The 27,274-nt window shown below is 38.9% G+C and overlaps 1 protein-coding gene across 1 annotated transcript; it reads right to left on the bottom strand.

The window, feature by feature from the left end:
• Positions 1-23,550: 23,550 nt before the first annotated feature.
• On the bottom strand, positions 23,551-24,546 carry LOC136807628 (craniofacial development protein 2-like). The gene has a single exon (XM_067064222.1). It carries the CDS (start codon positions 24,544-24,546, stop codon positions 23,551-23,553), a length of 996 nt encoding a protein of 331 aa, XP_066920323.1.
• Between the last annotated feature and the right edge of the window lie 2,728 nt (positions 24,547-27,274).

The following is a 27,274-nucleotide window of genomic DNA, read 5'->3' as shown; positions in this document are numbered from 1 at the left end:
TGCGGTAGGGGTTGGAAAATTTTTAGACAGGGTTCGAAAATTTTTAGACAGGGTTCGATTTCAATTATCTAACAAGGATTCTTCTCGGTGGGGATGACTACCCTTTTATAAACCCATCCATCCCCTTCTTTATAATAAATTTTAAACCTATAATAATTGATGTGAAAAATCATTCAGTTTGACTAATAGAAAACATAGATAGACTTGAGCAGGTTTCAAGAAAACAGACAAAATCTTTGAAACAGTTTGAAAAATTCCATACTAAGGAATAAAAAATAGTATATAATCTCTTGACCAAATTACCAAATTTAGTTACAAAGACCTTTCATACTTAACCTTGTTATTTTTTAGAAAAGTGTACTTAAGAAAGCCTATGAATTTATGAATTATAAATACCTTAAGTCCATAATAGCTCATCATTTTGGACATAACGTATAATTTTTTTATCTCATAAAAAGCCTTAAGTCCATATTTTCTGTTCCTATGGACATAAGGCCTTTTTGATCTAACTCCATAGGACTTAAGGCTTTTTAGCTCATTAAAAAATAGTCATACACAAAATCCTTATTTTTTTTTTACCTGCAAAAAAGGGCACTTTGGGTTGGTTTTTGGTGGACTTAAGCCATTTTTTTGAAAGAAATCACCCCATAAATGACCACTATGGTCATAACTCAAAATTGTCAAAAATGGACTTAAGGCTTTGTTGATCTAGGCCGGCGATATACTCTTAGGTTCCAAATAAACGGGGGGGGGGGGGGTGGAATATTTTCTAGATTTTAATAAACGGGGGGGACCTAATTGCCGGGGGGGTTGGAAATTGTATTTCTGAAACCCAAAAATAAGGTAAAAATAGGCTAAAATCAGGCTATTTAGAGCAAAATAAGGGGCCTTCTCTTTGACAGCTGAAAATATTCTTAGAGATTAATAAACGGGGGGGTCCTAATAATGTCCGGGGGGGCTGCAAAATTTTCGAAAAATTAACAAGCGGGGGGGCCCGTTTATTTGGAACCTAAGAGTAAGGGTTAGTGAGTAGAGAGACTCTGAATGATTACAAACTTTGAATTCTAGATTTGGATAGGTGTTGACAAAAATAATTCAAAATTAGATCCACAGATTTTAGGACTGAAGATACGGGGGGAAGAGAACAAAGGGGAAAGGTAGGGGAGGTGAAGAGAGAATAGACCAGACCCGATCAATCAACACTGTCAGGTTTCTGGCTTCCTCCGTTATTTCGAGTTGCCAGAATGCTGATTTTAGATCTATTTTGGAAAAGATCTTTTTGCCTGAAAGTTGTGCTTTAATATCCTCCGGCCGTGGGATTGGGAAGTTTGATGATAGGAGTGCTTTGTTGACATTTTTGGCATCAAGTGTGATCCGTATGTTCCCGTCATCCTTGGGTGCAATGACAATGTTAGATATCCATGGGGTTTGTTGTCCAGGAGGGAGCTCCTCAATTACATCCTGGGATTTCATGTCTGCAATAGCCTCCTCAATACGACTTTTTAAGTGGTATGGAATTCGTCTTGGGGCTTCCGCTATCGGCTTAACCGATGGATCAGCAGGAAGCTTAACAACGTAATTCTTTAACTTACCAATTCCTTTGAAAACAGACGACTTTGATCCAATGATTTCTTGTAAGTTCTCTTTTAATGGGTTGTCTTTGAGCTCCACCATTTTAATTGGGACTAGTACCTCGGGTCTGTGGTTAAACTTGACAATATCCAGTTGCATTGCCTTTGGACCGGAGAGTATGGACTCACACGGTTCTTCAATGATATACCATTGCACTGGGACTGTTCTATCCCCGAATGACACACTACATGTGCTCATCCCTATTGCTGGTATGGGTTTGCTTTTATATGGCTTGATCTTGAGGGTAGTATCGCTCATTCTCTCAAGTATGTTCCATTTGCTGGCTGTGTTGCGACTGCATACGGATATTCTTGCCCCAGTGTCTGCAAGCACTGTGTCCAGGTGGTTGTTGATGAGTACTTGTGTTTGGAAGTCTTCGTCTTGGTTGCTTTCGCTGAAATTGTTGATCCTGAATAGATTGACATTGTAGACCTCATTCTCTTCATCAATGGATGATGCCTCTTGCATTTCATGTATTGCTTTCTCTTTGGACCCGCTTTTGTATACTTTTGCATAGTGGCCCGTTTTATTACAGTTACTACAAATGGATGTCTTGGCAGGACATTGTCGTGCATGTGTCATGATGTCCTGTCTTTTTCCTGTTAAGCCACAGAAGAAACATGCTGTGGGTTTGTCTTTGTTTGATTGTTGGGATTCCTTTCTTCTATTATGATTCTGGTTTTTCCTGGAGTATTTCCCTAATACTTTATTAACTTTCCCTTCGCCGGAAATTTCTGATGCACTTTTAGCTGCACTTTCAAGGCGCATTCCTTCTTTTCGAAGTGAACTGAGTTCCCATGAGTTTTTGAGGGCTTCTTCACGGATTTCCTCGCTTGATAACCCGATTACTACTTGGTCTCGAACCGCGGTTGATAAGGCTGTACAATCCGGGTTTATACATTGAAACTGACAATGATTTGCCTCTTTTTCAACTCTGTTGCAGAACGCAATGAATGCTTCACCTCTTTCTTGGCAAAGAGACCTAAACTGGAAGTGTTTCAGTGTCAGGTTCTCAGTAGGTTTGTAGTATGCCTGTAAGGTGTCTTTGAATTGAGTCCATGTGGCATCTTTTCTAGCCTTCTCATTTGGTAAAGCCATGGTCCAGTCACTGACAAGGCGTCTTGATGAGTAGATACCTAAGAATTTGGCAATCATATCCTTTGCTTTCCATTGTTCAATCAGGTCGTCGTACTCCGTCATTGTGGGGTTTCTATTGTTGTTTCCCAGTTTCCATCTCTGGAGCGCAGAGTCCAATGAGACTTTGGGAGGGTCCGGGTACATTGCGGCATAGCGCAGTTCGTAGTCTTGAGTGAATTCCAGGAATGATTTAAGAGTATCATCTGGATGGCAGTCAGGGTCAAAAAATAGTTGCGATGCGTTATTAGAACTCATTACTAACAGACCAGCCACTCGGGTCTGGTAGTTCACCGTTAGGTGAAAGCTGAGTGTACTATAAAACAGGAAGGAGTAGTTTGACTTACCCTTGAGTGTGGATACCGTCAATCTTTTAGAAGCAAGCTGACCAGTCAGTGGGGCTGGTAGTTCACCGTTTGGTGAAAGCTGAATGTATTAATAAGCTTGACTTACCGCACTGTATTGGGTGAGAGATCAAATGTAAGAAACGAGAACAGGTTACCACTTGGAATTCTTGACCTTGTATGCAATTGATCTTGTGTCTGTTGTGGTGTCCTGTGTACTTTCTGATGTGGTTTATCTTTGTCGCCAAGAATAATATGACCATTGGTGGTTTATTTGTGTTTGTATATATTATATTGACCCTGACTGAAAATAGAATAAGTATTACAGATTAGTAAGGAATATATCAACTTGTCGAACCAATCGAACAATCGAACTATTCGAGCTCCATCGAACGATTAAAGTTCGATTAAAAAAATTAGTCAAACCTAATCGAAAATTCACAATTTTGGGATGAGCTGTGCAGTTTTTACAAGATACTTCACTAATTGGTCATTTAAAGTGATAGAATGACGCGTTCTTTAGAAAAAGTAATAAGATTCTTTTATTACATCTTAACGACCAACCAAATCAAATAAGAGCTTGTAAAAAATCCAGCTTGATTTTTGAAGCAATAGCAGTTTGATTAGTTCGGTCAGTAAAAAGTTCAATGATATTAAATCCTCATACCTTCCCTCGCTTGCAAAAACTTTGTCCTGGCACGCGATTGCCATTTCGACAGTTCCCGGACTTAACAGCTTGACGTTTATTGTACCCGGATATTTGTCTATCCGGAATAAAGTCTGTAGCCCCTCTATCTAATCTTGTGATTTCGCGTGCGGCCGAGTGGTGGAATACTACGCCCCAACAAACTGCAGGAAAAGTGTGTAATCCATTATCAGAAGTAATTTCCTGATTTACATTCCGAATTTGGCTTTGAATGAAAAGAAGCTAATTTACGGTGGCGGAGCAGCACAAACTTGTCAAACTAAATTGGTTTGTCAAACTGATCGAAACCCATTGATCAAACTTAATTGAACACGTTAACAATCTTTTAAAAAAATCTTAGAGGTTGATTAATTTTTTAAATCAAACTTTAAAATCGTTCAATGGAGTTCGAATTGTTCGATTGTTCGATTGGTTCGACAAGTTCGATTGATTGGGTCTGGAATAGAGTGCTCCTTAAAATGTGCACAAAATTTCTAAAATGAGGCCTTCTTTGAAAATCTCTGTGATAAAAAAGAATAACTGTATTATAAATGATTTATTTATTATTTCCCTTCACCATCATTATATCCTATTGTTTTATTGTCCTAGACCTAGCCAACAGCTAAAAATGTTACCGTCAACTGCTCTAACTTGGGACGATTGGTCAAAACATGGGACTGTTGTACATCTGGTCTGTATTTTCACTTACTGTAAAATTGAAAGAGAAATTGTGTATTTTTAAATACGCCATTCCTTAGCTCAAATCAAATGCCTTTGGAAGCTCAGTGAAATGGTGGCCGAATTGCTGTCCCATGTTTTGTCAGATAGTCCCAAGTTAGAGCAGTCAACAGTATCAATTTTTTGAATTCAAATCAGATTTGAATTCGGCAGGTACAAAATGCATAAAACATAATGCATAATAGTAATTTACAGAACGGTTTTATTATTTCTAAAACTCTCTTACTTTGTTTTACTTCGTTTTTGATTTTGTACTTTATGGTACTCACCCAATTCGGGGAATCCAATGATTGACCATTATTAATACACTGTTGGAATCAGCTTTGCTATGTCAACTCTGGGGACTGTGACAATACTGTCACAAGAACTTCTGCCACTCCCCTGTTTGCTGAGCTTAAATTACTGAAAACCTTTGATCATGTGAAAGTAATGAATATCTTATTATTCAAAAATACCTCCAGGGTAATCTTCCACCTGATGTCCTATCAACACTTAATTTTGATGAAATTGATCACAAAACTGGCACCAGGGGCAAAGCTATTAAACTACTAAAACTTTCAACGGTCAAAACCACAAATTTTGGACTTATCTCTTTCTATCGCCTTTCGTCAAAACAATGGAATGAGTTACTAATAAATCATCCTGACACTGATTTTCACAACCTTGATACTGATGAACTATATAAAATCTTTAGCTACAAAATTCTATTTAGACAAATACAAAGCTGAAGACGAATAATCTTTATGTGTGTGTGTGTGTGCGTGCGTGCGTGCGTGCGTGCGTGCGGTTATCCTGCTGTGTTGCAGCAAAAATATATTCAATTCAATTCAAATTTAGCTCTCCTGAAGTTTAAATAATTAGGAAGCAGTGATGGTTCGTCTGGCAGTGTATAGAGGAATTGGAAGATGTTGTTTAAAAGTTTTTTTGGTACATTTTGTGAGGTTTCGAAGAGATTTTGGCAGAGCATTAAAAAGTCTTAGTCCTTCCTGTGAGAGACAATCCCTCCAGATATTTTTATGCTTGACATTAACAGCTTTTAGATTACATTTTATACCCTCTCTGGTTTGTGTAGGAATGCACGCCGCCTGCATCATTACTGTAGTTGAAGTTTGGGGTGATATCTTCTAGTATGCACTGTGTAGATTCTGTACCTTTCTCTTCTTCTTTCAAGACTGTAAATTTTCAGTTGACTCAATTTTCCCAATAATTCAAGTGGTTCAACGAGGAAATCCCGTTCAAGAATGATTTTTGCAGCAGCTCCAATTGTTGGGTGAGGCATTGCTTTGACGGAGACCATAGCTGGGAGCAGTAGTCAAGGTACAGAATAGCAAGTGACTTTCAAAGGGTTAGCATTACATCAGTGTCCGGTGTCTTGAAGGTTTGGAATATCCATGAGCTAATCGCTTTGACGTTGCTGATTTGATTTTAGATATGTTGACTGTAGCTCATATCCACATCCAAAGTGACTCCAAGGTCTTTGACTTGGTTTTTGGTTTCAATTTATTCTGTGGGTATCAGAATAATAAACTGAATTTGGTTTCAGCTCTTTATTTTTCCCATCAGTTAGTAACACTACACTAGCGTCCCGCCAAAATGTGTATCGAAGATTAATGCTGCAAAAGGGCTATATCATTTACTTAACTCGCAAGCAAAAAAATACGCCGCAAAACTTCTAAAGGGATTTATGAAAAAATAACCCGGCGCTTTTTAATAAAATTAACATTTTCAAAAACTATGAGAATTGCCTAAAATTTGAGCCATAGATGAGAAAGTTTGAGCCATAGATGAGAAAATTTGAGCCAAACAACCTTGAAAACTAATTTGAAGATCAACTTTCCAAGAAAAATCAAGTTAGATAACATCTACTTTGTCGCCATTTTCGATATGATGAATCAATCGTTCAGTGTGGGCAAGTAATTGGCTAAGGCAGGACCTTCCTGACCTAAATCCGTGTTGGTTAGTATTATATAGATTGTTTCTTTCCAGGTGGTCTTGTATGTTTTTTCTTACGATCTTTTTCAAAAATTTTGGTTACATGTGATGTAGAGCAACAGGGCGGTAGTTTTCTGCTAATCCTTGATTTTGACTTTCTTGATTTATCAGCACACCTCTGGTTGAGGCTTCGCCCACTTGTGTACTTTCTCTAGCCATCTGGTTCTATCACATACGTATCGTTTTGCCGTTGCTAATGGAAGACCTGTGTCTTCCCTGATTTTATCTTGCAACGTCATTTTCAAACATTTTGGCTAGACTTTCCTCGGGCAGTCTTGCTACATGCCCAAACCAAGACAAGCGTCTCTTTTTTATCATATAGACAATCGGCATTTTGAGCTTTGCTCTCTTACGTAGCCGTTTGAGTGATATCCTTGGAGTCTAATCCCTAGTATGGAGCGAATACGATTGTTTTCAAATACTCTGAGAGCTTGTTTTCATCAAGCTTTGTTAGAGACCAGGTTTCCGCGCCGTATATTGCGATTGGGAGAATGAGAGCTCTGTACAGTCGAATTTTGAGAGTATTTGAGCGTTGTTACTAAAAGTGGTAACGGTAGGTAACGGTAGGTAACCACAGGTAACGATGAAGTAACGGTCGGTAACGATGAAGTAACGCAAGTAACGAGGGGTAACGAAAAAGTAATGAAGTAACGATGGGGAAAAAGCTGAAAATGGTGGCCCTGAGGTGTCGAACTATCAAAATTTGTAAATTGGTTCCGGTGGTTTTGAGAGAACCTAACGACTCTGGTTAATCTATTCAAGAATTTTGGAAATCTGATGATTGTACAGCAGGATCTGATCGTTCTGGTGAATATGACTGTGGAGATAATAAATCCAATCGTTTTTATTGTAAACTGGTGTTTCTGAATAAACTGAAAGATTTGAGGGCTTTAGTGAATCAAATGTAATGATGGAATCAGTGGTAATGGTCAATGCAGTGATGGAATCAATGGTGCTGGTCAATACAATGAAGGAATCAATGGTTCTGGTCAATGCAATGATGGAATCAATGGTGCTGGTCAATGCAATGACGGAATCAATGTTGCTAGTCAATGCAATGATGGAATCAATTGTGCTGGTCAATGCAATGATGGAATCAACGGTGCTTATCAATACAATGATAGAATTAATAGTGCTGGTGGATGTAATGAATGCATCATCTTTATAAGAAAAATAAATATGCTCACATTTTGCACAATCCCTAAGTTGCTTTAAATGAACCAATCGCTGAAAGTCAATACCCCTTGAATTAAAAGCTATCGATTGTATTCTTATAAAGGTCATGCTTATAAGAAGAATAAATATGCTCACATTTTGCACAATCCCTAACTTGCTTTGAATGAACCAATCGCCGAAAGTCAATACCCCTTGAATCAAAAGTTATGGATTGTATTCTTATAAAAATGATGCTTATAAGAAAAATAAATATGCTCACATTTTGCACAAGTTGCTTTGAATGAGCCAATTGCAGAGAGTCAATGCCCCTTGAATATTGATGGATTTCTTATAAAGATGATGCTTACAAAAAATGCACAATCCCTAACTTGCGTTCACCTGCACAACAGTACCATTGGTGAGTGCAGCATTTAATCCACCAGTACACCACCATCGACTCCACCATTGAATTCACCAGAACCATTGATTCCATTATTGCATTGACCAGCACCATTGTTTCCATCATTACATTGACCAGCACCATTGATTCCATCATTGCATTGACCAGCACCATTGATTCCATCATTGCATTGACCAGCACCATTGATTCCATCATTGCATTGACCAGCACCATTGATTCCATCATTGCATTGACCAGCACCATCGATTCCATCATTGCATTGACCAGCACTATTGATTTCATCATTGTATTGACCAGCACAGTTGATTCCATCATTGCATTGACCAGCACTATTGATTCCATCATTGTATTGACCAGCACCATTGATTCCATCATTGCATTGACCAGCACCATTGATTCCATCACTGCATTGACCATCACCACTAATTCCATCATTACATAGACCAGCACCATTTATTTCATCATTGCATTGACCAGCACCAATCGATTCCATCATTGCATTGACCAACACCATTGATTCACCAAAGCCGTCAAATCTTTCAGTTTATTCACAAACACCAATTTACAATAAAAACGATTGGATTTATTATCTCCACAGTCATATTCACCAGAACCATCAGATCCTGCTGTACAATCATCAGATTTCCAAAATTCTTGAATAGATTAACCAGAGTCGTTATGTTCTCTCAAAATCACCGGAACCATTGGCTCTGGCGTAGAAATTTACAACCTCAGGGCCACCATTTTCAGCTTTTTCCCCATCGTTCCTTCGTTACTTTTCATTTGATCCAAGGAAAATGAAGTCTTGAACAGTTCAGTGTCAACATTTTTATTGTCGATTACAATTGGCTGAGGGCTGGCTGTGATGGCTTTGCATTTTGTAGCATTATGATTTTCATGCCGTATTTCAAACAGTCGTCCTGTAGTTGATTCGTGGAGTTTCTCAAAGACAGCTGCTATCAAGGTGGGTATCATCTGCGTAGCGAACATCAATACACAAGCCATTGTTAAAGATTGTCGCCTCTTGTAGTTCTTGGAACTCATCCATCACGAACTCCAGGAATAAGTTGAACAGCGTTGGTGATAGCAAGCATCCCTGTCTCACACCTACTACGATTCGCTTCATTTTTTTCCACAGAGCCTCTCTCCATACGGTGTCAAATGCACTTTTGAAGTCGATGAAGTGGTAATGAAGATTAATGTTTTTCTCTTTGGATTTTTGCATCAATTTCAGGACAACGAATATCGCATCTGTTATCCCTCTGTTAGGTCTAAAAACGTACTGCCTATCGCTTGTAATTTCCTCCATTTTTGCTTGAATATGTTAATAGCTCGGTAGTTTTCTGGATTTTCCTTGTCACCTTTCTTGAAGATCGGGGTAACAATCATCTTAGCAAAGTGAGATGGAGTATCTACTGAATCCAAGATCGACGATAATCTTGAGCGCACCAACGATCGTGTTTCCACCTGCTTTCAGCACTTCTGGTGTGATGCTGTCAGATCCAGGAGCATTAAAGGGAGGCGATAGCTTTTTTAATATCCTCTTTCAATATTGTGGAATTGTCTTCCTCGGTAAGAACAGGATGGTGAGTTTCGATCTTTTCTAGCGTCTGTTCGTTTCTGGGAAATTCCGTGTTCAAATGGTTTTTGAAGTGCTTTTCCCAAATTTCAAGGGGTGCATGTCACTAGTCCGACACTGTCTAGTCTGACAGTAAAATAGTCCGAATCTATAAAATAAATTTACAATTTAGATCTCTTTTTTTCCGAGGTCACTTTTGTCCGAAAACGAAAGATTTTAGAGTGTCGAATGTTGAATAAAGGTTTTTCACTGAGATAATATTAATAAAAGTTTATTTTGGCAGCATTTTAACATAATTAGAAATAAAGGACCAATCAAATTCGCGTAAAGATAATTTATAGCAAAAAGAATGCACTGCCTTTAAGGGTCCCTTTTTGGTCCCATGTTCAAAATTATGCTATAAGGGTTGTAAATCACAAACTTTAATTCTAGCCCAAAATTTAAGAAAAGTCGGATTTAGGGGCCCAACCTCAAAGTCGGAACTTTGGATTTTTATAAGCACGTGGTTGCTTATAAAAGATGTGCCTCCTCTTCGGCGATTCATATTTTGTTTTATGTTTTTTTTCACTCGTTGTCGGAGTACTGGTACACATTCGTAAAATCCAACTTCGGGCATTTTTACTGTCGGACTAGAAAAGGTCGGAATACTGACGACCTCCCAATTCAAGGACTTTGGCTGGGTCTGTGGTCTTTTTCCCGTTTGCACCTTTTAGGGCAGGGACATTTTTTCTTGGTTTGCCTTCAAGCCCGCGAACGGATTTGAAAAGGCTGTGAGAACTCTTTTACTGAAAATCATCTTCAAGTTGTTTTATCTTGTTTCCATCTCTTTCTTAGCTTTGCGGACTTCCATTTTTACAAGTTTGTTGATTTCACTTTTTCCTCACATCTTCACAGTTAGGAGACGATAGCATGTCTTTTCGTAGTTTTCTCCTTTTTTCACATAATTGTACGGTATCCTTCGATAGGCCATCGACAGGTTTTCTTTTTCGCAAGCCTACAACCTCCTTTGTTGCTTTTTGTTAAATAATAAATAATTGACTCACCAGATATCAGCGTTCTTCTCCAAGAGATAAATTGAAGATCATGCAAGCCACTGGAATGCGTACTGCAATAACGCCAATCAGAAGATATGACAACAGTAAGAAATATCAACAGGAACAGTCTATATAAAACAATTGTGATTGGATCTGTCAGACACAGCATCCACATCAACATAACATAAATATCACAGGATCTGTCTTCCACGCCGATTCCATTTATTAACTTTATCTCTTTAATTGGTATTTCATTAGTGTCTATAATGAGAGTAACAATCTCCTCTCTCTTTCTTTCATTGGTTGTATGGTTTGGCTGCTGCAAAGTTTGTGTGGATACCGAAAATGTTTTGTCGTATTTGCATATGTGCATAAATCTGATCGAATCAACAGCTTGATTTTTTTAGGGTCTCAAGAAGCTTTTTCGTATCAGCTCTTTGTTTGGTCAATGCATCTGCCAGTTGATGTTTTGTGTCAATCCATTGAAGGGTGAACTCTTTTCTTGTTATGCTTTGTCTGATAGCAGCTAGATCAACTCTTAGTCTTTTTTCTTCAACAGCCGTAGTCGAATGTGCAGCTTCAAACAGTGATTTGTTGTCTGTGAAGATCTCAGTTGTTTCAAGTGTGTCATTTAGCAACTCGTTGATTATGTGTGAAAGCCAGTAACAAGTCTCGGATACTTCAAGGAGTGCCATGGTTTTTGCTCTGAGGGTACTTCTACAAGCTCTCTTTATCTTTCGGGACGTCCAACTGAGTGGTGATATCTTCCCATTTTTTTCCTTTTAAGAATACATCCATTTTTTAAGTTGGCGTATGAAGCATCACAGAATGCAACCAGATGAAGTGGTTTTCATACTGATCTTTGTTTGCACTTTCTTCCTGCCTTGTTAGCTTGAATCATATCGTCAACAGTTGCACCATTTAGCAAAGTACTAAGGCGACAAACTTCAAAGGAGAGATCGGGGCGTGTCTGACTGGCAACCCAATTCAGTTTTCCACATACACCTCTGTATTCGCGTTGCTCATTTGAGTTGAGAGCTCTAGATCTTTCAGTCCGGTTTGCAATTGTGATTTCTTCAATGTGTTGAATAATAACTACTTTGGTCGATGATGATTGCATCATTTCTTCTGTCAACATTTAATCCAACTTACTTGAAAGGTGCATCAAATTCAGAGCCAACAATAAACTTCTGCCGAATCTCCTCTATTTTCTTCTCAAATCGCTTTGATCCCCCATACAGAAAATCGTCAACATGTATGACGATAATTCCTTCACACAATTCTGTATTGGATGGTTGAAAATAAAACATCGCGTCATCAAAACTTGACCTTGTAAGACCAATTGTCAGAAATTCCTCATGGACACGGTTATACAAAAACGAGATGCTTCATTTAAACTGTAAACACATTTAAACGTTTCACACGCCACAACTTGCTCGTTTTTGCCTCTTTGGGCGGTTTGATGAAAATTTCTTTGTTAAGTGTGTTGCCCTGTAGAAATGCACGTTTTATGTCCATCGACGAAAGTTTCGTCGTGCAAACGTCACGATTATTACTTGTCTCATTTGACCGAAATTCAATCCCACAATCCTTTTTTGTTTTAATTCAAAAGTCGTGAAATTTATTATTTTTTCTTTGAAATTGAGTGTAATTTGCGTGTGCAAGCATAATTAACGCAAAGGTTGACGAGATTGAATTTGGTCAAACAGAAAAATCAATCTCTATTTTTAGATTCGCTACGGTATGCTATTAGAGAATGCAATTATTGCAAAGGTTATCCTCAGAGCCTCCTTTGAGCAAGTAGGTGAATCTGTTCTTCGGTTAGAAACATCTTCGTCTTCAAATCCTCTTGCACAGAGTCTTGCTTTAGTGACATCAAGACCATCTTCATCTACCTTCTTTGTTTCAATCACCCACCGACAGCTGATGGCGTGTTGGTTTTTGTCTTCAACTTCGGAGTATACATTATTATCCGACCAATTCTTTAATTCCTTCTCTTTGGCAGCTTGGACGTTTTCTTTGTTAACAGATGATGCAATTAATACTTTTTTTATTATTATGATGTATACAAGCTCACAGGCCCGAGGTGGACCTCTACGAACCGATTTCTAATTACAATATTAATATGTCAAGTATCTTAGTTGGTGTTTTTCCCACGCTTTGTTTAGGCTTTCTTTAAACAATTTGATTGAGGTCGACTCGATGACAAATCGCGGTAGTGCATTCCATGTTGGGATCGATCTATAGTAGAAAGATTTCGTCTGAGCCCCACGAAAACCATCATCAGCAAAGTTTGGAACAAATTCATGATCATGGAATCTGGTTGGACGGGATTTTTTAACAAACTTGTTCCGAGTTGTCTGTGGGTCGTAAAAATGAATATGCTTATATATTTGCACCATATCACTGAAAAGCCTTCTGAACTCAAGAGATGGAAGCTTGAGTCTTTTTAAACGTTCTTCGTAGTGGAGATTACGATATTGAGGAATCAGTCTTGTCGCTCGTCTTTGAACACCTTCAATCAAGTTTATACTACGACGTAATTTTGGCTGCCATACTGATTGTGCATATTCCAAGTGAGGTCTGACAAAGGTGGTGTACAGAGTACAAAGTGCCGAAGGACTCAAGTCGTTAAAACTTCTTTTGATAACTCCAAGGATTGAATTTGCTTTGTTAACCTGCTTGGATATATGCTCCTCGAAAGTTAGTTCCGAATCGATCAAGATGCCGAGGTCTTTTTCTTCAAAAACATGTTCAAGTTCATCACCTCCAAGCTGGTATCTGTGTGCATGCTTGATGTTGGCGAATTTACCTATTGTTAAGACATGACATTTATCAGGATGGAACGTGAGTAACCAATCCTGAGACCATTTTTCCATTTCATCGATATCTCTTTGCACAACGATAGAGTCTTCAACCGAATCTATAGTCTTCACTATTTTCGTGTCATCAGCAAAGAGAAATGCATCCGAAACTACTTTGTCTGGCAAATCATTGATGTAAATGACAAATAGCAGAGGTCCAAGTACACTTCCTTGAGGAATCCCACTTACGACAGGGTTAGTTGTTGATTTGGCTGAGTTGACTTTGACCAGCTGCTTGCGATCTGACAAAAACGATGTTATCCAGTTTAGTAGACTTCCACCTACCCCGTAACATTCCAGTTTTTTCTTTAACCTCCTGTGAGGGACGGTGTCAAACGCTTTTGCAAAATCAAAATAGATGCAATCGACAACTTTGCCTTCTGCCATCGTTTCACAACATTGGTCAATGTAGTAAAGAAGTTGAGTGACTGTTGATCGCTTGCCAATAAAACCGTACTGTTTTTCAGATAAAAGATTTTCTTCCACAAGATGATCCATAATTGCTTTTCGTAGCACTGACTCCATCATTTTGCATACTATAGATGTTAAACTGACTGGACGGTAGTTTATGGCTAGGTTGTGAGCACCCTTGTTCTTGTAGATTGGCGTGACATGCGCCATCTTCCAGTCCTCAGGTAATACGCTATCTTCTAATGTTTTGTTCATGATTATCTTCAGCGGTTCTGCAACGAAGTCAACTAGTTCCTTCAGCATCAACGGATGAATCTCATCTGGTCCAAATGATTTGCTGGGGTCAAGCTGCTTGATCTGTCTTATTATTGTTTCTAGAGAAATTTCAGGGATATCGATCATCGTATCTGTTCTTTTATCAAATGAAGGTAATTGTCCGTTTGGCTCATTCGTAAATACACCACAAAATTGCTTTTGTAGGATATTTGCCTTTTCTATGTCTTCATGCTTCAATGATTCTTTGTTGTCCTCCGACTCCAGAAGAGATGCAACTCGGCTTGTCGACTTCAATTGATTTCTTACATGCGACCAAAATCGCTTCGGGTTGTTCTTTGCCGATCTGCTAATTTCTCGTTCATGGTTTCTACGCGTGCGTCTCATTATACTGTTGACTCGGTTTCGCGCCGAAACATATTTTGCTCTATTGAACTCCTTGTCAGCATCCGAAGAATTAATCCACTTCCTATGTAGGCGATCTTTTATCCTGATTTCATTTCGAATATCTTCCCCTATCGGAATATTTCCTTTTTTCTTCCAGAAGGAATTTCCAACTTCTTTTAGCGGGACGAATCGGCTCTTTAGATCGTTTAGATCAGTTTTGAACTGTTCCCAGAGCTCACATACTGTCTTTCCGTTTGATATCGCGATAAAGTCTTGCGTCCAATTAGCCGCTCGAAGAAAGCGTCGCATTTCCTGGAAGTTAGCTGAATTGTAGGAATACTTTTGGCAACTTGGCTTCTGCTCAGCACAACACTTGAAGTCAAAGACAAGTACACTGTGGTCACCTTTTCCAAGTGGACTAAGATATTTGAGATTGTTGACTTGGTTATATTCACTGGTTAGAATGAGGTCTACTAGAGACGGATCGTCTGTTCCTCTACATCTCGTCGGCTCTTTGACGTATTGGTAAAAAAATGAATCTCGTAGTGCATCCAAGAATTTTTCTTCTTTACTGTCCTCAATATGGGGGGTTGTCCAGTTTTCCCAATTTATTGTTGGTAGATTAAAATCTCCAACTATACATTTGTGTGAATATCTCTTGTCTTGACTCAATGACTTCAACAGGCTGTTCAACATAGAATTGTTTTCGTGCTTCCTCAGTAATTGGATGCCATTCGAGGACTTCTAACAAAAAATCCAACACCTTAATCTTTTTATCCTCAGGCGATTGAACATTGAGATGATATTATCTGTATTTTCCAGTAGACTTCCCTGCTCTGCTGTGGACAATACCTTCTGTCAAGTCTTCTGAATCTTTCATCTTGTATGCGATTCGGGTTTTCATGGGTGGTAAGAGGATCTTTGGTTCTTCCGATGACTTCTTTGTACTTGGACCTGGCTTTGGAACATTATCTGGCTCAACAATTTCTACTCTTATTTCGTTTTCTTCTTGTACTAAGTCATGATTCTCGTCTTGTTCATTCGCATCAGGATACTCCTCGTCACTTTCTACTGTCTGGATCTTGAATGCCCCTTCCTCAGCTTCTACTTTGTTGATATCTTCAGGATTTGATTATGACGTTCTTGTAATCTTGACCGATGACAGTGGCTGGTCCTTTCCATTTAGGGTTGTTGTTTCTTTTGTACACTTTGTCCCCGCTTTCAAATACTGCCTCATTGCAAGATCTGACCTTGTGTTTCAGTGCGCGTTTAATCTTCTCCAATGATTCCGCTTGAATGAAAGCTGTGCGGGCATTATTTAACGCTTTCAGGTTATTCTCGACTGTTTTACTGAGAATATTAGTTTCCAAAGCTGGCAAAGCGTTGGTAAGGACGTTTGGGTAGTTTGTATTTCTTTCCAAAAACCAACATGTTGGGGCTAAATCCTTGGTGACCACTTAACAGATTTTTTGCAATTGTTGCCCATACGACTGCTGTTTCAAAACTACATTTCGACTCATCCATCGTCTTCCTAGCAGCCTCTTTTATCACAGCATTGTGTCGCTCACAAACACCATTTGCCCATGGACTTTCGGCAGCTGTCTTTGCTTCTTCGATATTGAACATTTCGCACATTTCTTTGTATTCCTCATTGGAGAATTCGCCTCCATTATCTGCTAAAAACTTGTCCAAAACCAAAGTAACTCTGATCGAAATTTTCAAAATTGCGTCCACCATAGCATCTTGCTTCTTAGATCTCCTTACGCAGACAGCAGAATACCTTGAAAACAGGTCAATCAAGTGTAGAACCCAAACACCTTGTTCATATGTGATCAAATCCATTGCAACTGTTTGGTTGAATTCTGATGTCAGGGGAATGCTAACAATCGGTTTCAACTTCCTCTTCTTGTATCTTTTGCACACGTCACAATTCTCTAAGACTTCCTTTACCATTCTTGAAACCTGCTTAGAATCGTTCCAAATTTTTGAAGAATCAATCAATCTCATCAGACGACTCTCATGACAATGACCAAATTGACGGTGAAGTTTTACGATTTCATTTTCAGAAGGAGCAGTTGTATTGACACAGGCAAAGACAGTTTCAATTTCTTCATCAGAGCTGTCTTCAATGATTTTTCTTTTCTTTGTGAGAGGTATTGCGTAATGACCAGATGTTATTTTGATTAGCTTTTGCTCTTCCCCAAACATGACTGTCGTGTCTTTGTTGAAATCGATTACTGTGGATGACTTTTTCATTGCGCTTTTGGATAGAAGTAGCGGAATATCAGCGTCGGCAACATCTCTTGATGCCCAATTCTTACTGGCAGTGGAACTTTCTTTAACGATTGAACTGGACCTCCATTTCCAAACTTGAAAGTAGCAAACGATGGCTTTACAGTGACAAACATTTCATCATCAAGACTTTTTTGAAAATACTTCAACCAGTTTTTCCTGCATACTGTTTGGGAGCATCCCGAATCAAGAACAGCACAATTAAGTGTTTCCCCAACGAACCTTTGTTTCTTCATTATTGATATCTTTAGCCTCAAATAGAGTTATCTTATCTGCTCCTTTTGACTTCACGGTACAATCTTGATGCCAGTGAAATTGGTCAACTGGATTCATTATACCTTTGTCATCACTTCCACCTTTCCTTTGTTGAAAGTGATTTCCTCTTCCTCGACCTCTTCCTCGATACCAAGTTCGTCTCCTGGAATCGCCGTAATATATGGGACTGGTATCACCATTATTTTCATTGAAAAAGACATGTTCTTCTTTTGCTTGTGCTTGCATACCCACTGGAGTGGACGTGATGGCGCCAGCAAACAATCGTTTTAGTTGCTTGACCATGCCATCGTATTTCAAGTCGTTCATAGTAGCACGGCGGCAAAGAGTCATTTGCTCGTTTGAGAGATTCGCAGAATTCAAAACTTGGTAAGCCAAAACTCCATCAGTAACAGCTTTATTTACAGTTTCGACAAATTTGTTGTATGATGCCTCGACTGAGCTGTTGTTTATTTGATTTATTAACGTTTCGAAATAGCCACTGATCTTAATCTTGAACTCTTTAGCGTATTCCTCAGTTTTTAGTTTGGGTATGTCGTATCTCTTTGGGGGAGTTTTGAATCTCTTTCTTTGGGGTAGCTGTAGTTTGTATTTTGCCATTAATAGCGAATGATTTTTGGTTCTCCCGTCTGGTGAGACCCACGTTATCAATCTTTGAAGTTTCTGTTTATACTTAGTATTCATGATTGACAATCTGTTGGCTGCATAGAAGTTCAGTAGTAGAGAGCTCCTCCTTCGTTCATTTGGCCTACTCCATAAACACCACAGACTCCTGTCCTTTTCGTTAAAATCGCCAAGCACTACAAATCTAGAGTTACGTGGTAATGCGTTAATCTGCTGCTGCAAGAGTTGGAAGAAATCCTCTTTGGTATCATCGTTGTAAGATGAGTCGGGAGTGTAAACTTTAAAAAAGAATCAGGGGTCCTGTTTTGGTATTCAATTGTATGGACATGATTCGCTCATTGACAAGGGCATATCCCACACATGTGCTGTGAGAGCTCGTTGGTGATGAATATGGCAACACCTTGGCGGTGGATATTGTCCTTTCTGCCTGACTGCACGATAACGTAATCATTCATTTTAAATGCTTCTTCGATCTCGTTAATCCAGTGGGTTTCAGATAATCCGAGTATGTCGATTTGAAGACGCTTCATTTCTTCTAGAGCTTTCAGTTTGAAATCATCATTGTCGTAACTATTGTAGAGTGTCCTTACGTTCCAAGTAGCTAAATTTATAAGTTTATTTTCATCCAGCAGATTTTCGCACCCCCTGATGTTAACCGGGACTGGGGGCCTTCTTTGAACAACTTTATATCAAGTGGTTTACGAGTAGTAGAATCAAATTGACTTTCTTAAGGTTCAATCAGAGTGTTTTTCCAGAGACACCATCTCACCGATATGATATCAAGTTTAGTACCATGGATCCGGATACCAGCCAGCCAACAAGTGAACAGTTTATATTATACAGGGCGCTGAACACTCACCCTGTCGTCAGAGCCCTTGATTTGCGTTATCCAGTGAACACCTACGAGGAGGGAGAGGGTTGACTTCTGAGTTGAGAGGCTTTTTGAGACGCCGGACCTCTATGCGCTTTCGCACACATTCACTCACCTTGATACACCATACCTTGATTTCCTTTTTTTAGATATTGGCGGTGATGTATATATAACTTGCTTTAAGTATCTTTGGGGTGAATCCTTTATCGAGAATATTCTGCCATATCAGCTTGAGTGGTTTTGCAAGCTGTGACTTGCTTTTAAGGAGAAACATAGCTGGAAAGCCATCTGGACCTGCAGCTGAGTTAGAAGAGAGGGTTTGTATTTCTCTAATGAAATCTTCCTCTGTGAAGTCAACATAATCAAGTTTCTCGGTCACTTGTGAAGGGTTGAGATTGGGGTTGTTATATTGGGGTTTTGGTGGTGTGAATACAGATGTATATTGGTCTTGAAGTATATTGGCCATCTGAAGATTGTTGTCTGTTAGCTTATTTGTAGCCTCTAGTTTTTTAAGATTAAGTTTCTGGTTTACGGTCTGGTCCAACTAACTCCTCTGCAGAGATATCTGTCCCTGCATATGCAAGTGTCTCTAATTGGTCAGTACGGGTCAGTCGCGGGGTTTTTGATATTTTTATGGAATTTATGGAAAAAGCTGACATAACATGAAAGATAAACAAATGAAAATGAAAACACAGGTTCATTTCTAAACAAAATGGCCGCTGGAAAGGAGCCTTTATAACGTGGCTGATGTTTTGATGTGGTTTGAATTAGTTTTGAAAGTTTTTTGAGTTTGTAAAAGAGGTTTTATAGTGTGTCTGCCTGGGTTTACAAAGTTTTGATAGTCTGTCAACAAGGGTTCACTCACAGGCAGTATCAAACAAACTGTACCCAACTTTTTTAGTTGCACCAGATTTTAGAAACTTTGTATGATGAGGTAAGACTTTTTTTTCTTAAATTTTGAGTCTGGATACCCAGGTTAGCTTATTTGTAGCAGGATCCAATAACGGTCCAACTTTAGGTTTGGTTTGAGAAAATCTTTTTGCATAAGAGTAGAAGAACTTGGGGTTCACTTTGATTTTTGAGATTGCATCTCTAGCTCTTGGTTGTGCCTTTTGTTTGTATATAACTGGTTTGCAATTTTTAGCTCAATATCGATCAGTTTTGACCTTGTGTCCTTGTTGGGCTTTCTTTTCTTCAGTTTCTTTCTTTTTCACATAAGAATACGACGATCGCATGGAATAATCTTTTCTTTAATGGCTTTCAAAGTGGAATGCTGTTTGAGGTGATAACGTCAATGCATTTCTTGATGAATACATTATATTGCTCATCAGGGTTAGAGTCAAAAGTTTTTAAAATATTGTCCCAATCAATATCATCCAAAGTTTGATTTTTCCCCAATCTATATTTTCACTGTAAAAGTTAAATTTGTCAAAATTAAATCTTTTTTCTGAATCAGTAGCTGTTTTCGTCTTGTTAAAGGATAAGTGTTTAACAACCTCAATGTTGAAGTGATTTGAATATATAATAGGTGTTGTTTGTTGTTCTCCTTTGTAGAGGCTAAAACCGTGAAAACCTCTTTAGAAGAGTTTCTTAGGGAAACATTCCAATTAGAGAAATTTCCCCAGACATGATATTTACTTGATCGAATCCGAACAAAAGAGAAAAACATTATAACAACAAAGGGTTTTCCCTCAGCATAAACATTTAGAAGATGCAACAGATCAGAAAGGTTTCCCCCTTCTTCCTTCTCAAAAAAAGGTAAACACATAAACATTCGAATGTAAAATTTAAAAAGATTCAAAGTCTATTTACTTTGATCTAGCTTTGGCATGAAGCTCTTTAAAGTTTGAAGGAAACGCAATTAGGCGCAATTTCTTGCACAAGTGAGTACCAATCAGTACCAAGCTTTATTGGCTGGATATTGGCTTAAAGGAAGAAATTTTGGCGGATTTGACTGAAAATCCGCCAAATTAGGTTCCCGCCAAGATTTCTTTTTTCCGCCATCCGCCAAATTAAACATTTTGAAAATATGATATCTTTTAAGGTGTTTTTGCTATTTTTTAGCTGTTTTGACTTATAAAAACATAACATAAATAATTTATTGACATATTTGATTAATCTATCTATATTTTAAGTATTAAAAGGTTATAAGAGACCCATTATCCATACATACAAATTATATAGTGTCTGATATACTTACTTACTTACTTACTGCACGGTTTATCGTCCATTGTTCCTGGGGTTGGACGCCTTCCTCTCTTGATGACCGTACGCCATGCAATGCGATCGTTTGTCAGGTCGATGTTGACATTGAGGGACTTCAATCAGTGGCGGCCTGGCAGGGGGTGCAGGGTGTGCAGTGCACCACCCAGAAAGACCTGGAAGGGGCGCCAAAAAAGCTTTTCAAGGGGCGCTAAAATTCTTTTTGATGTTTGGTTGGGCGATTTTGCGCCCTATGACACGTTTTTAGCGCCTTTTATGAAGTGTAATGTAAATTTTTTTTCCCTGCGGCGCTTCGTTTTATTTTACGAATTTTTTCAAAACTACTATCAACATTGAATTGCGAAAAGTCAAAGCAAGAGAAGTGTTGTGTATATCCGCCAGGGGTTAAAGAGGATGCTCACCCCCAAAATGAGAGATTGATCGAAAACGCTCGCTGTGGTTTTTGTGGTCTTATGCGGACTAACTTTCTCCTTTTTAGAATATCTTATAAGCTGTTTGACCTTTCTTACACCAATTTTTTTTGCCTGCGGCGCCAGATTTACAAAGAACCCTTATTCTTGCCAACTTTCGAATTTTTGGGGCCCTTTTCAGCCATTGATCTTTAATGGAGAGTAAAGTAAGACCAGGAAATAGATATCAAATTATCATTACCACTTACACCACCTTCATATAAATAAAAGTTTGTTAACTCAGAGATTCCGGGCGTTACTTTCAACCAGTCACTGCTCTTCAGTTTAATAGTTTCACTTAATGGTATAGGGCGCAAATAACGACAATAAATACCAGGGGCGCCAATTTCATAGTTTGCACCACCAAGAAAATTAAGCCAGGCCGCTACTGGCACTTCATGTCCGCATTGATATTGTCCGACCATCTCTTTTTTGGTCTGCCAACATATTTCCCTTGCACTACATGAGTGAGCATCTTTTTTTGCCAACAGTCGTCGTGCATACGCTGCACATGACCGAACCAACGAAGTCTACCTTGGAAAACTAAGTCTTCAATACATGGAATACCAAGTCTTTCTCTAAGCTGGGTCATCGTAATCCTATCAGTCAGACGAGTTGAACAGATCCAACGAACCATCGCGTTGTCATTTCGAACAAGCCTGCTACAGTCATCAACCGTGACTGCCCAGGTCGGGCTTCCATGAAGCAAAACACCCCTTACGGCCGAAGTAAAGACACGGCCACGACATTGCAATGGGATGCTCTTATTAGTCAAAATTGGTAACAACTGTCTAAATTTATTCCACGCAGACTTGACCCTTGAGGTAATTGCATCAAAACAGCCTCCATTGTCCCCAATCATATCACCTAGGTAACATAATGTGGGTACTACCTCAAGATCTGAACCGTCTATAGAAAACACAGGGGAGGGAGGTACAACAACAGGATTTAGACAAGCAGGACAAACATAGGTAAAATCTTCCCTTTAACGCCCTTTTATGCCCGAGCATCGTTTATGAATGTAGTTTTTACATTGGCGGCATAAAATAGAGTTGCTCCCTACTCCTTTGTAGCAGACACCACAAGGCCATTTACTTGTCTTTTGCCTTTCCCTCAGACCATGTTTACATGCATTACTTTGGTCTTCCGAGTGTTCACACGTAAACCCTTTGACTCAATGGCCTGTTTCCACTGGGTTAGCTTGAACAAAAGCTCCTCTTTAGATTCTGCAATAATAACCAAATCATCTGCGTATAGTAATTCCCAAGGACAACCGGTACGAAATGACCGAGAGAGAGCTTCCATGACAATTATAAATAGCAAAGGACTCAGGACTGAGCCTTGATGCACACCAACGTTTACGTCAAACTCATCGCTGAATTTACCATTAATGCGAACACGAGATCTTGGAGAATTGTACATAGCCCGAACCGTTTTTACAATCCATTCAGAAACACCAAGAGTTCGCATGGCCCACCACAGCACTTTCCGTGGTATACTGTCGAAGGCTTTTTCAAGGTCAACAAAGGCAAAAAATATGTCCTTATGACCTGACTTTCCAAGATGCGCTCCAGTACCTTCTGCAGTACTTCTAACAACTTGAGACCGCGATAATTACCACAATCAAGGGAATCACCTTTTCCCTTATACAAACTAATGATGTACGAGTCGTTCCATTCATCAGGTACCTTACCTTCGCGAATAATCAAATTTATAAGGGTTGTGAGTTTCGGGACAACACTATCGCGCGAGACCTTAAGCATCTCAGAAACTATGCCACTTGACCCAGCGGATTTGCCAGATTTCATCCGATTAATGGCTTTGAGTACCATTGCCTCAGTTATCTCAATTGAGGGACCCATGATGGGATCTGCGTTTGGAAGAGCAGATTCATCCCAGGCAAATTCAGAGTTCAGGAGACCATCATAATGTTGTTTCCAGGCCTCTAACTTTGAAGCATCATCATATACAATATCCCCTTCTTTGTTACGAATACACTTTTAACCAACAATGTCTTGATTCTACTTCATTTTTCTAGCAAGCTGGAAGACATGGTTAAGCTTATCTTTCTCATTCAAATTACGAAACCTTTCAACTGAAGCATCTTTTTTAGCCTAGTAAACTTCAGATTTTGCCCTGCGTTTAGCAGCCAGATATGGCTCTTTCTGACTAGATCTTCCAAAGTCTTCTTTTTTCCTTAACAGCAGTATCAACCCTTTCATTCCACCACCAAGTTTCCCTGCGTCTTTGATGTGGTTTTGACCAACCGCAGGAAGTATCAAAGGATTCAAGAATAGAGTTTTTCAAATTCTTCCAGGATTCATCAATATCATTAGAAGCAACAACATTTTGCAATTTCGCATTAACACTTGCACAGAAATCCTCACATATAGCAGGCTCTTTTAGTTTCCATACGCGTCTGCGTCTGGGAAAGGCTTTGAGAGTCACCTTGCCTGCATTCAGAATAATGTCACCAACAATCAACTTATGTTGTGGAGTGCATTCTTCACCATTAATTACAGTTATATTGCGGACTGTTTTTAGGTGATTTCTCGGAATTAAGATGAAGTCGATTTGTGACTTTGTGGCACCAGACTGGTAGGTGACCAATTTATTGTCTGATTTAGAAAAGAATGTGTTAGTGATAGCAAGATTAGCAGCTAAACAGAAGTCAAGAAGTCTGATACCGTCAGCATTTCTGTCACCAAAACCATTTCCACCGTGAACATTGTCGAAACCTGCTGTTTCTTTACCTACATGACCATTAAGATCACCGCAAATTAGAAGAAATTCCTCTTCCGGTGTTAGGGCTGTCTGAGTAAGAAGATTGTTGTAAAACTTTTCTTTTTGTAACTCAGGTAGACCAGTTTGAGGCACATAAACACTAAAGATACGGATAATGGATTTTTCGATCATGATGCGAATGTACATGATTCTGCTGTTTATGCGTTCGACAGATATCACATTCTCAACAAGGTCCTCCTCCACGAGAAGACCCACACCACCAAAACCAGTTTCATCACCACACCAAAGGAACTTATATTTGCAGTTTTTACCGCTTATCATTCTAGCTGATTGGCCTTTCCATCTTGATTCTTGAATAGCGCAGACTGAAACCCTACGGCGTGACACAGTCTCGACAATTTCACCAGCTCTACCTCTCATGGTTCCAACATTCAGGGAACCAATACGAATATTTTTAAATAATTTAGTTTTCATAATTGGCTGCCAGGGCTATGTGGAATATGCACGGGTCAATGAAGTCCATCTAGAGTTGCCCGGCACACTAGATAAGGCTGCTCGCCACTGAATACATAACCGTTCGCGACTAACTTTGTATAGCCATTCACTCATTGGCACGGAAAACACCTTGAGTTACAAAAGATAGGAAGGATTTTTGAGAAAGAATTGAGGCAGTTTTTTTAAGGCCGGATGCCCTTCCTGTCACCAACCTGCTCACAGTTACAGGAACTGAGTATTTTTACAGAGATACCAACTCACAGAGAGACAACGTGAAATACATGATCACCTGATCACGCCGAATACTCGCCCTGTCGCCAGAGCCCTCGATTCGTGTTAACCAGGTGGACACCGCGCGGAGGGGGGGGTTGACTTCTGAGGAGAGGCTATCCGATTAGACGCAGGACAACGTACATTTAATACATGTCCATCACTCAGCTTGACCACCCTATGTTTTTGTATATCAGGGTTTAGATGCAATTGGTTTGTTTTAGTCCTAATCCTAACCTGGGAATCCAAGCGTTAAACTTTGTTCACAGGCTAGTTTATAAGATTTTTGCTGCTTGTTTAATGCTTGACGCAGGTAACTCGCCTACAGGGACATTTTTCCCTGCAATGCAGATTCGAGCTGATTGGCCAGCTTTCGCAGTACTTTCGCAGTACTTTCGCGCGCATTTTGATAATTTCGATGCGCGCGCATAATTTGTGGAAAAAGCTGACTCTGCAAAAAAAAGGACAACAAATGAAAATGAAAACATAGATTCATTTAGAAACAAAATGGCTGTTGGCTGGATGTCTAAATACATGTGGCTGATGTTTTAACCCTTTAACTGCCGTTCGTATTTTTTAAGGTTCGACCTATTTGCCACGGGAAATAAAGAAGGTTCGACCTATTTGCCAGATGTCGGCATATGCCGACATGGGCAAAAGGTAGCGATTTTGACTTCATTTTCTGAATAATATATGAAGTATCAGCCAAGGACTATAATTTTGAGTTGAACATTGTTGAATAGTTATTTTTCAACATAGAAAAACTATTATCTTTTTTTCATTTCAAACCATCTGATACAAAATCTTTGTAGGCTTAAAAGGCACAAAGAACATGATGCTGGGAATAATTAAATAGATTAAAGTATTTGAATAAAATGGTATATGAATATAAATATTGTGTTTGTGATTGATTTGAAAATAAATAAAATGTTTGATTTTATGCAAAAATGAATATAAATTAAAATTACGTTGATTTAGCCAGAATTTTCAACTTTTAATTTGAAAGATGACAAAATTTGTAAGCTCTGATTTTAAATCATTCCAAAGATTACCAGTGAAAGGTAAAAATGAGTTTTGATTACCCTCACCAACAGGGTTTAATATGGTGGAAGTGTAATTTAGAATCGGTTTACGTACGTCTTGTACGCCTTTGCCTTGATAGCTCTGGAACAGCCTCTTAGGATTCTTTGTAGAAAGTTGGGGATTTGTGAACCTCTCTTGCAACAAACATTTTTATTATTCAGTTTTTTGTTGAGAATGGCTCCAAGGTATTTTGCACTATCAACTGATTCAAGCTTTTTGTTATGGATGGTATAATCTGATATTATAGGTTTGTTCTTGTTTGTTATCCCTAGGAGCTTGCATTTGTTGGGGTGGAATTCCATGCTCCATAACTGTTCCTACGTTTGGAGTCTGTCCAAGTCACTCTGGACAATATAAGGGTCAGACCGTGATGCTATTGGCCGGTAAAGATAAGCATCATCTGCAAAGAGACAAACTTTGGATTCCACACAGAGGGGCAAATCATTTATGTACACCAGAAATAATAAGGGACCTAAAACTGTTCCTTGAGGTACGCTCGATTTCACTGGTGCTGACGAAGATGATTTGCCGTTGACTAAGATTTTTTCGGATAGAGCGCTAAGGAATAACTCAATCCATGAAAAAGAGTTTATTGTGGTCTACCTTGTCGAACGCTTTACTGAAATCGAGGAGAATTGAGTCCATTTGGCCAGCCTGGTTTAGCTCCTTAGCAAAGTCATTGGTAGTGAGGAGAAGTTGCGTTTCGCAAGATCTCTTTTCTCGAAATCCATGTTGGAGCTCAGATAGAACATTGTGATCTGATATTTGAGTCATCATTTTACTGTATAGAATATGTTCAATCAATTTACAGATGATAGCTTTCAGTCATTTTGTCTTATTTATAGCGTGATTGCTGTTTTTGATGATTTTTTGAAATTTCGACATTAAAAAAATTAATTTTCGAACTACTTTCTCAAATCTAATGTATGATAGCTCAAAATTAGGGTTAGAGCATCCTCTATACGATAAAAAAAGAATGAACTAAAAAAAATAAGTCCTGAAGCTCACAATACCTCGACAAACCTGTATACTTTTTTTTGGTGCACCCGGTAGATCAGATCTAAAGAGGTGCGTGAAAACAAAATCTGAACAATATATAATCTCAATTTCAGAAGACTACACTCCAAGGTCCTTTGGGAGAACACGATTGTCTTTTGAATAACTAATTAGTCCAGTAGAAATTTTTTTAATGATAACATCATCTTTTACAACATAGCAGTTACCTACGGACAAGATAATTGATCCTGTTTGTATTGGCTTAGGGAAAGTAGTGTGGAGTAATTTGTTATTCAATAGACCA

This window comes from Clytia hemisphaerica, unplaced genomic scaffold, assembly GCF_902728285.1.
Source record: "Clytia hemisphaerica strain Z4C2 unplaced genomic scaffold, Clytia hemisphaerica genome assembly, whole genome shotgun sequence".
NCBI classification, from domain to species: domain Eukaryota; kingdom Metazoa; phylum Cnidaria; class Hydrozoa; order Leptothecata; family Clytiidae; genus Clytia; species Clytia hemisphaerica.
The sequence above is the reverse complement of the archived record's forward strand: the minus strand, read 5'-3'. Positions and strand labels throughout refer to the sequence as shown.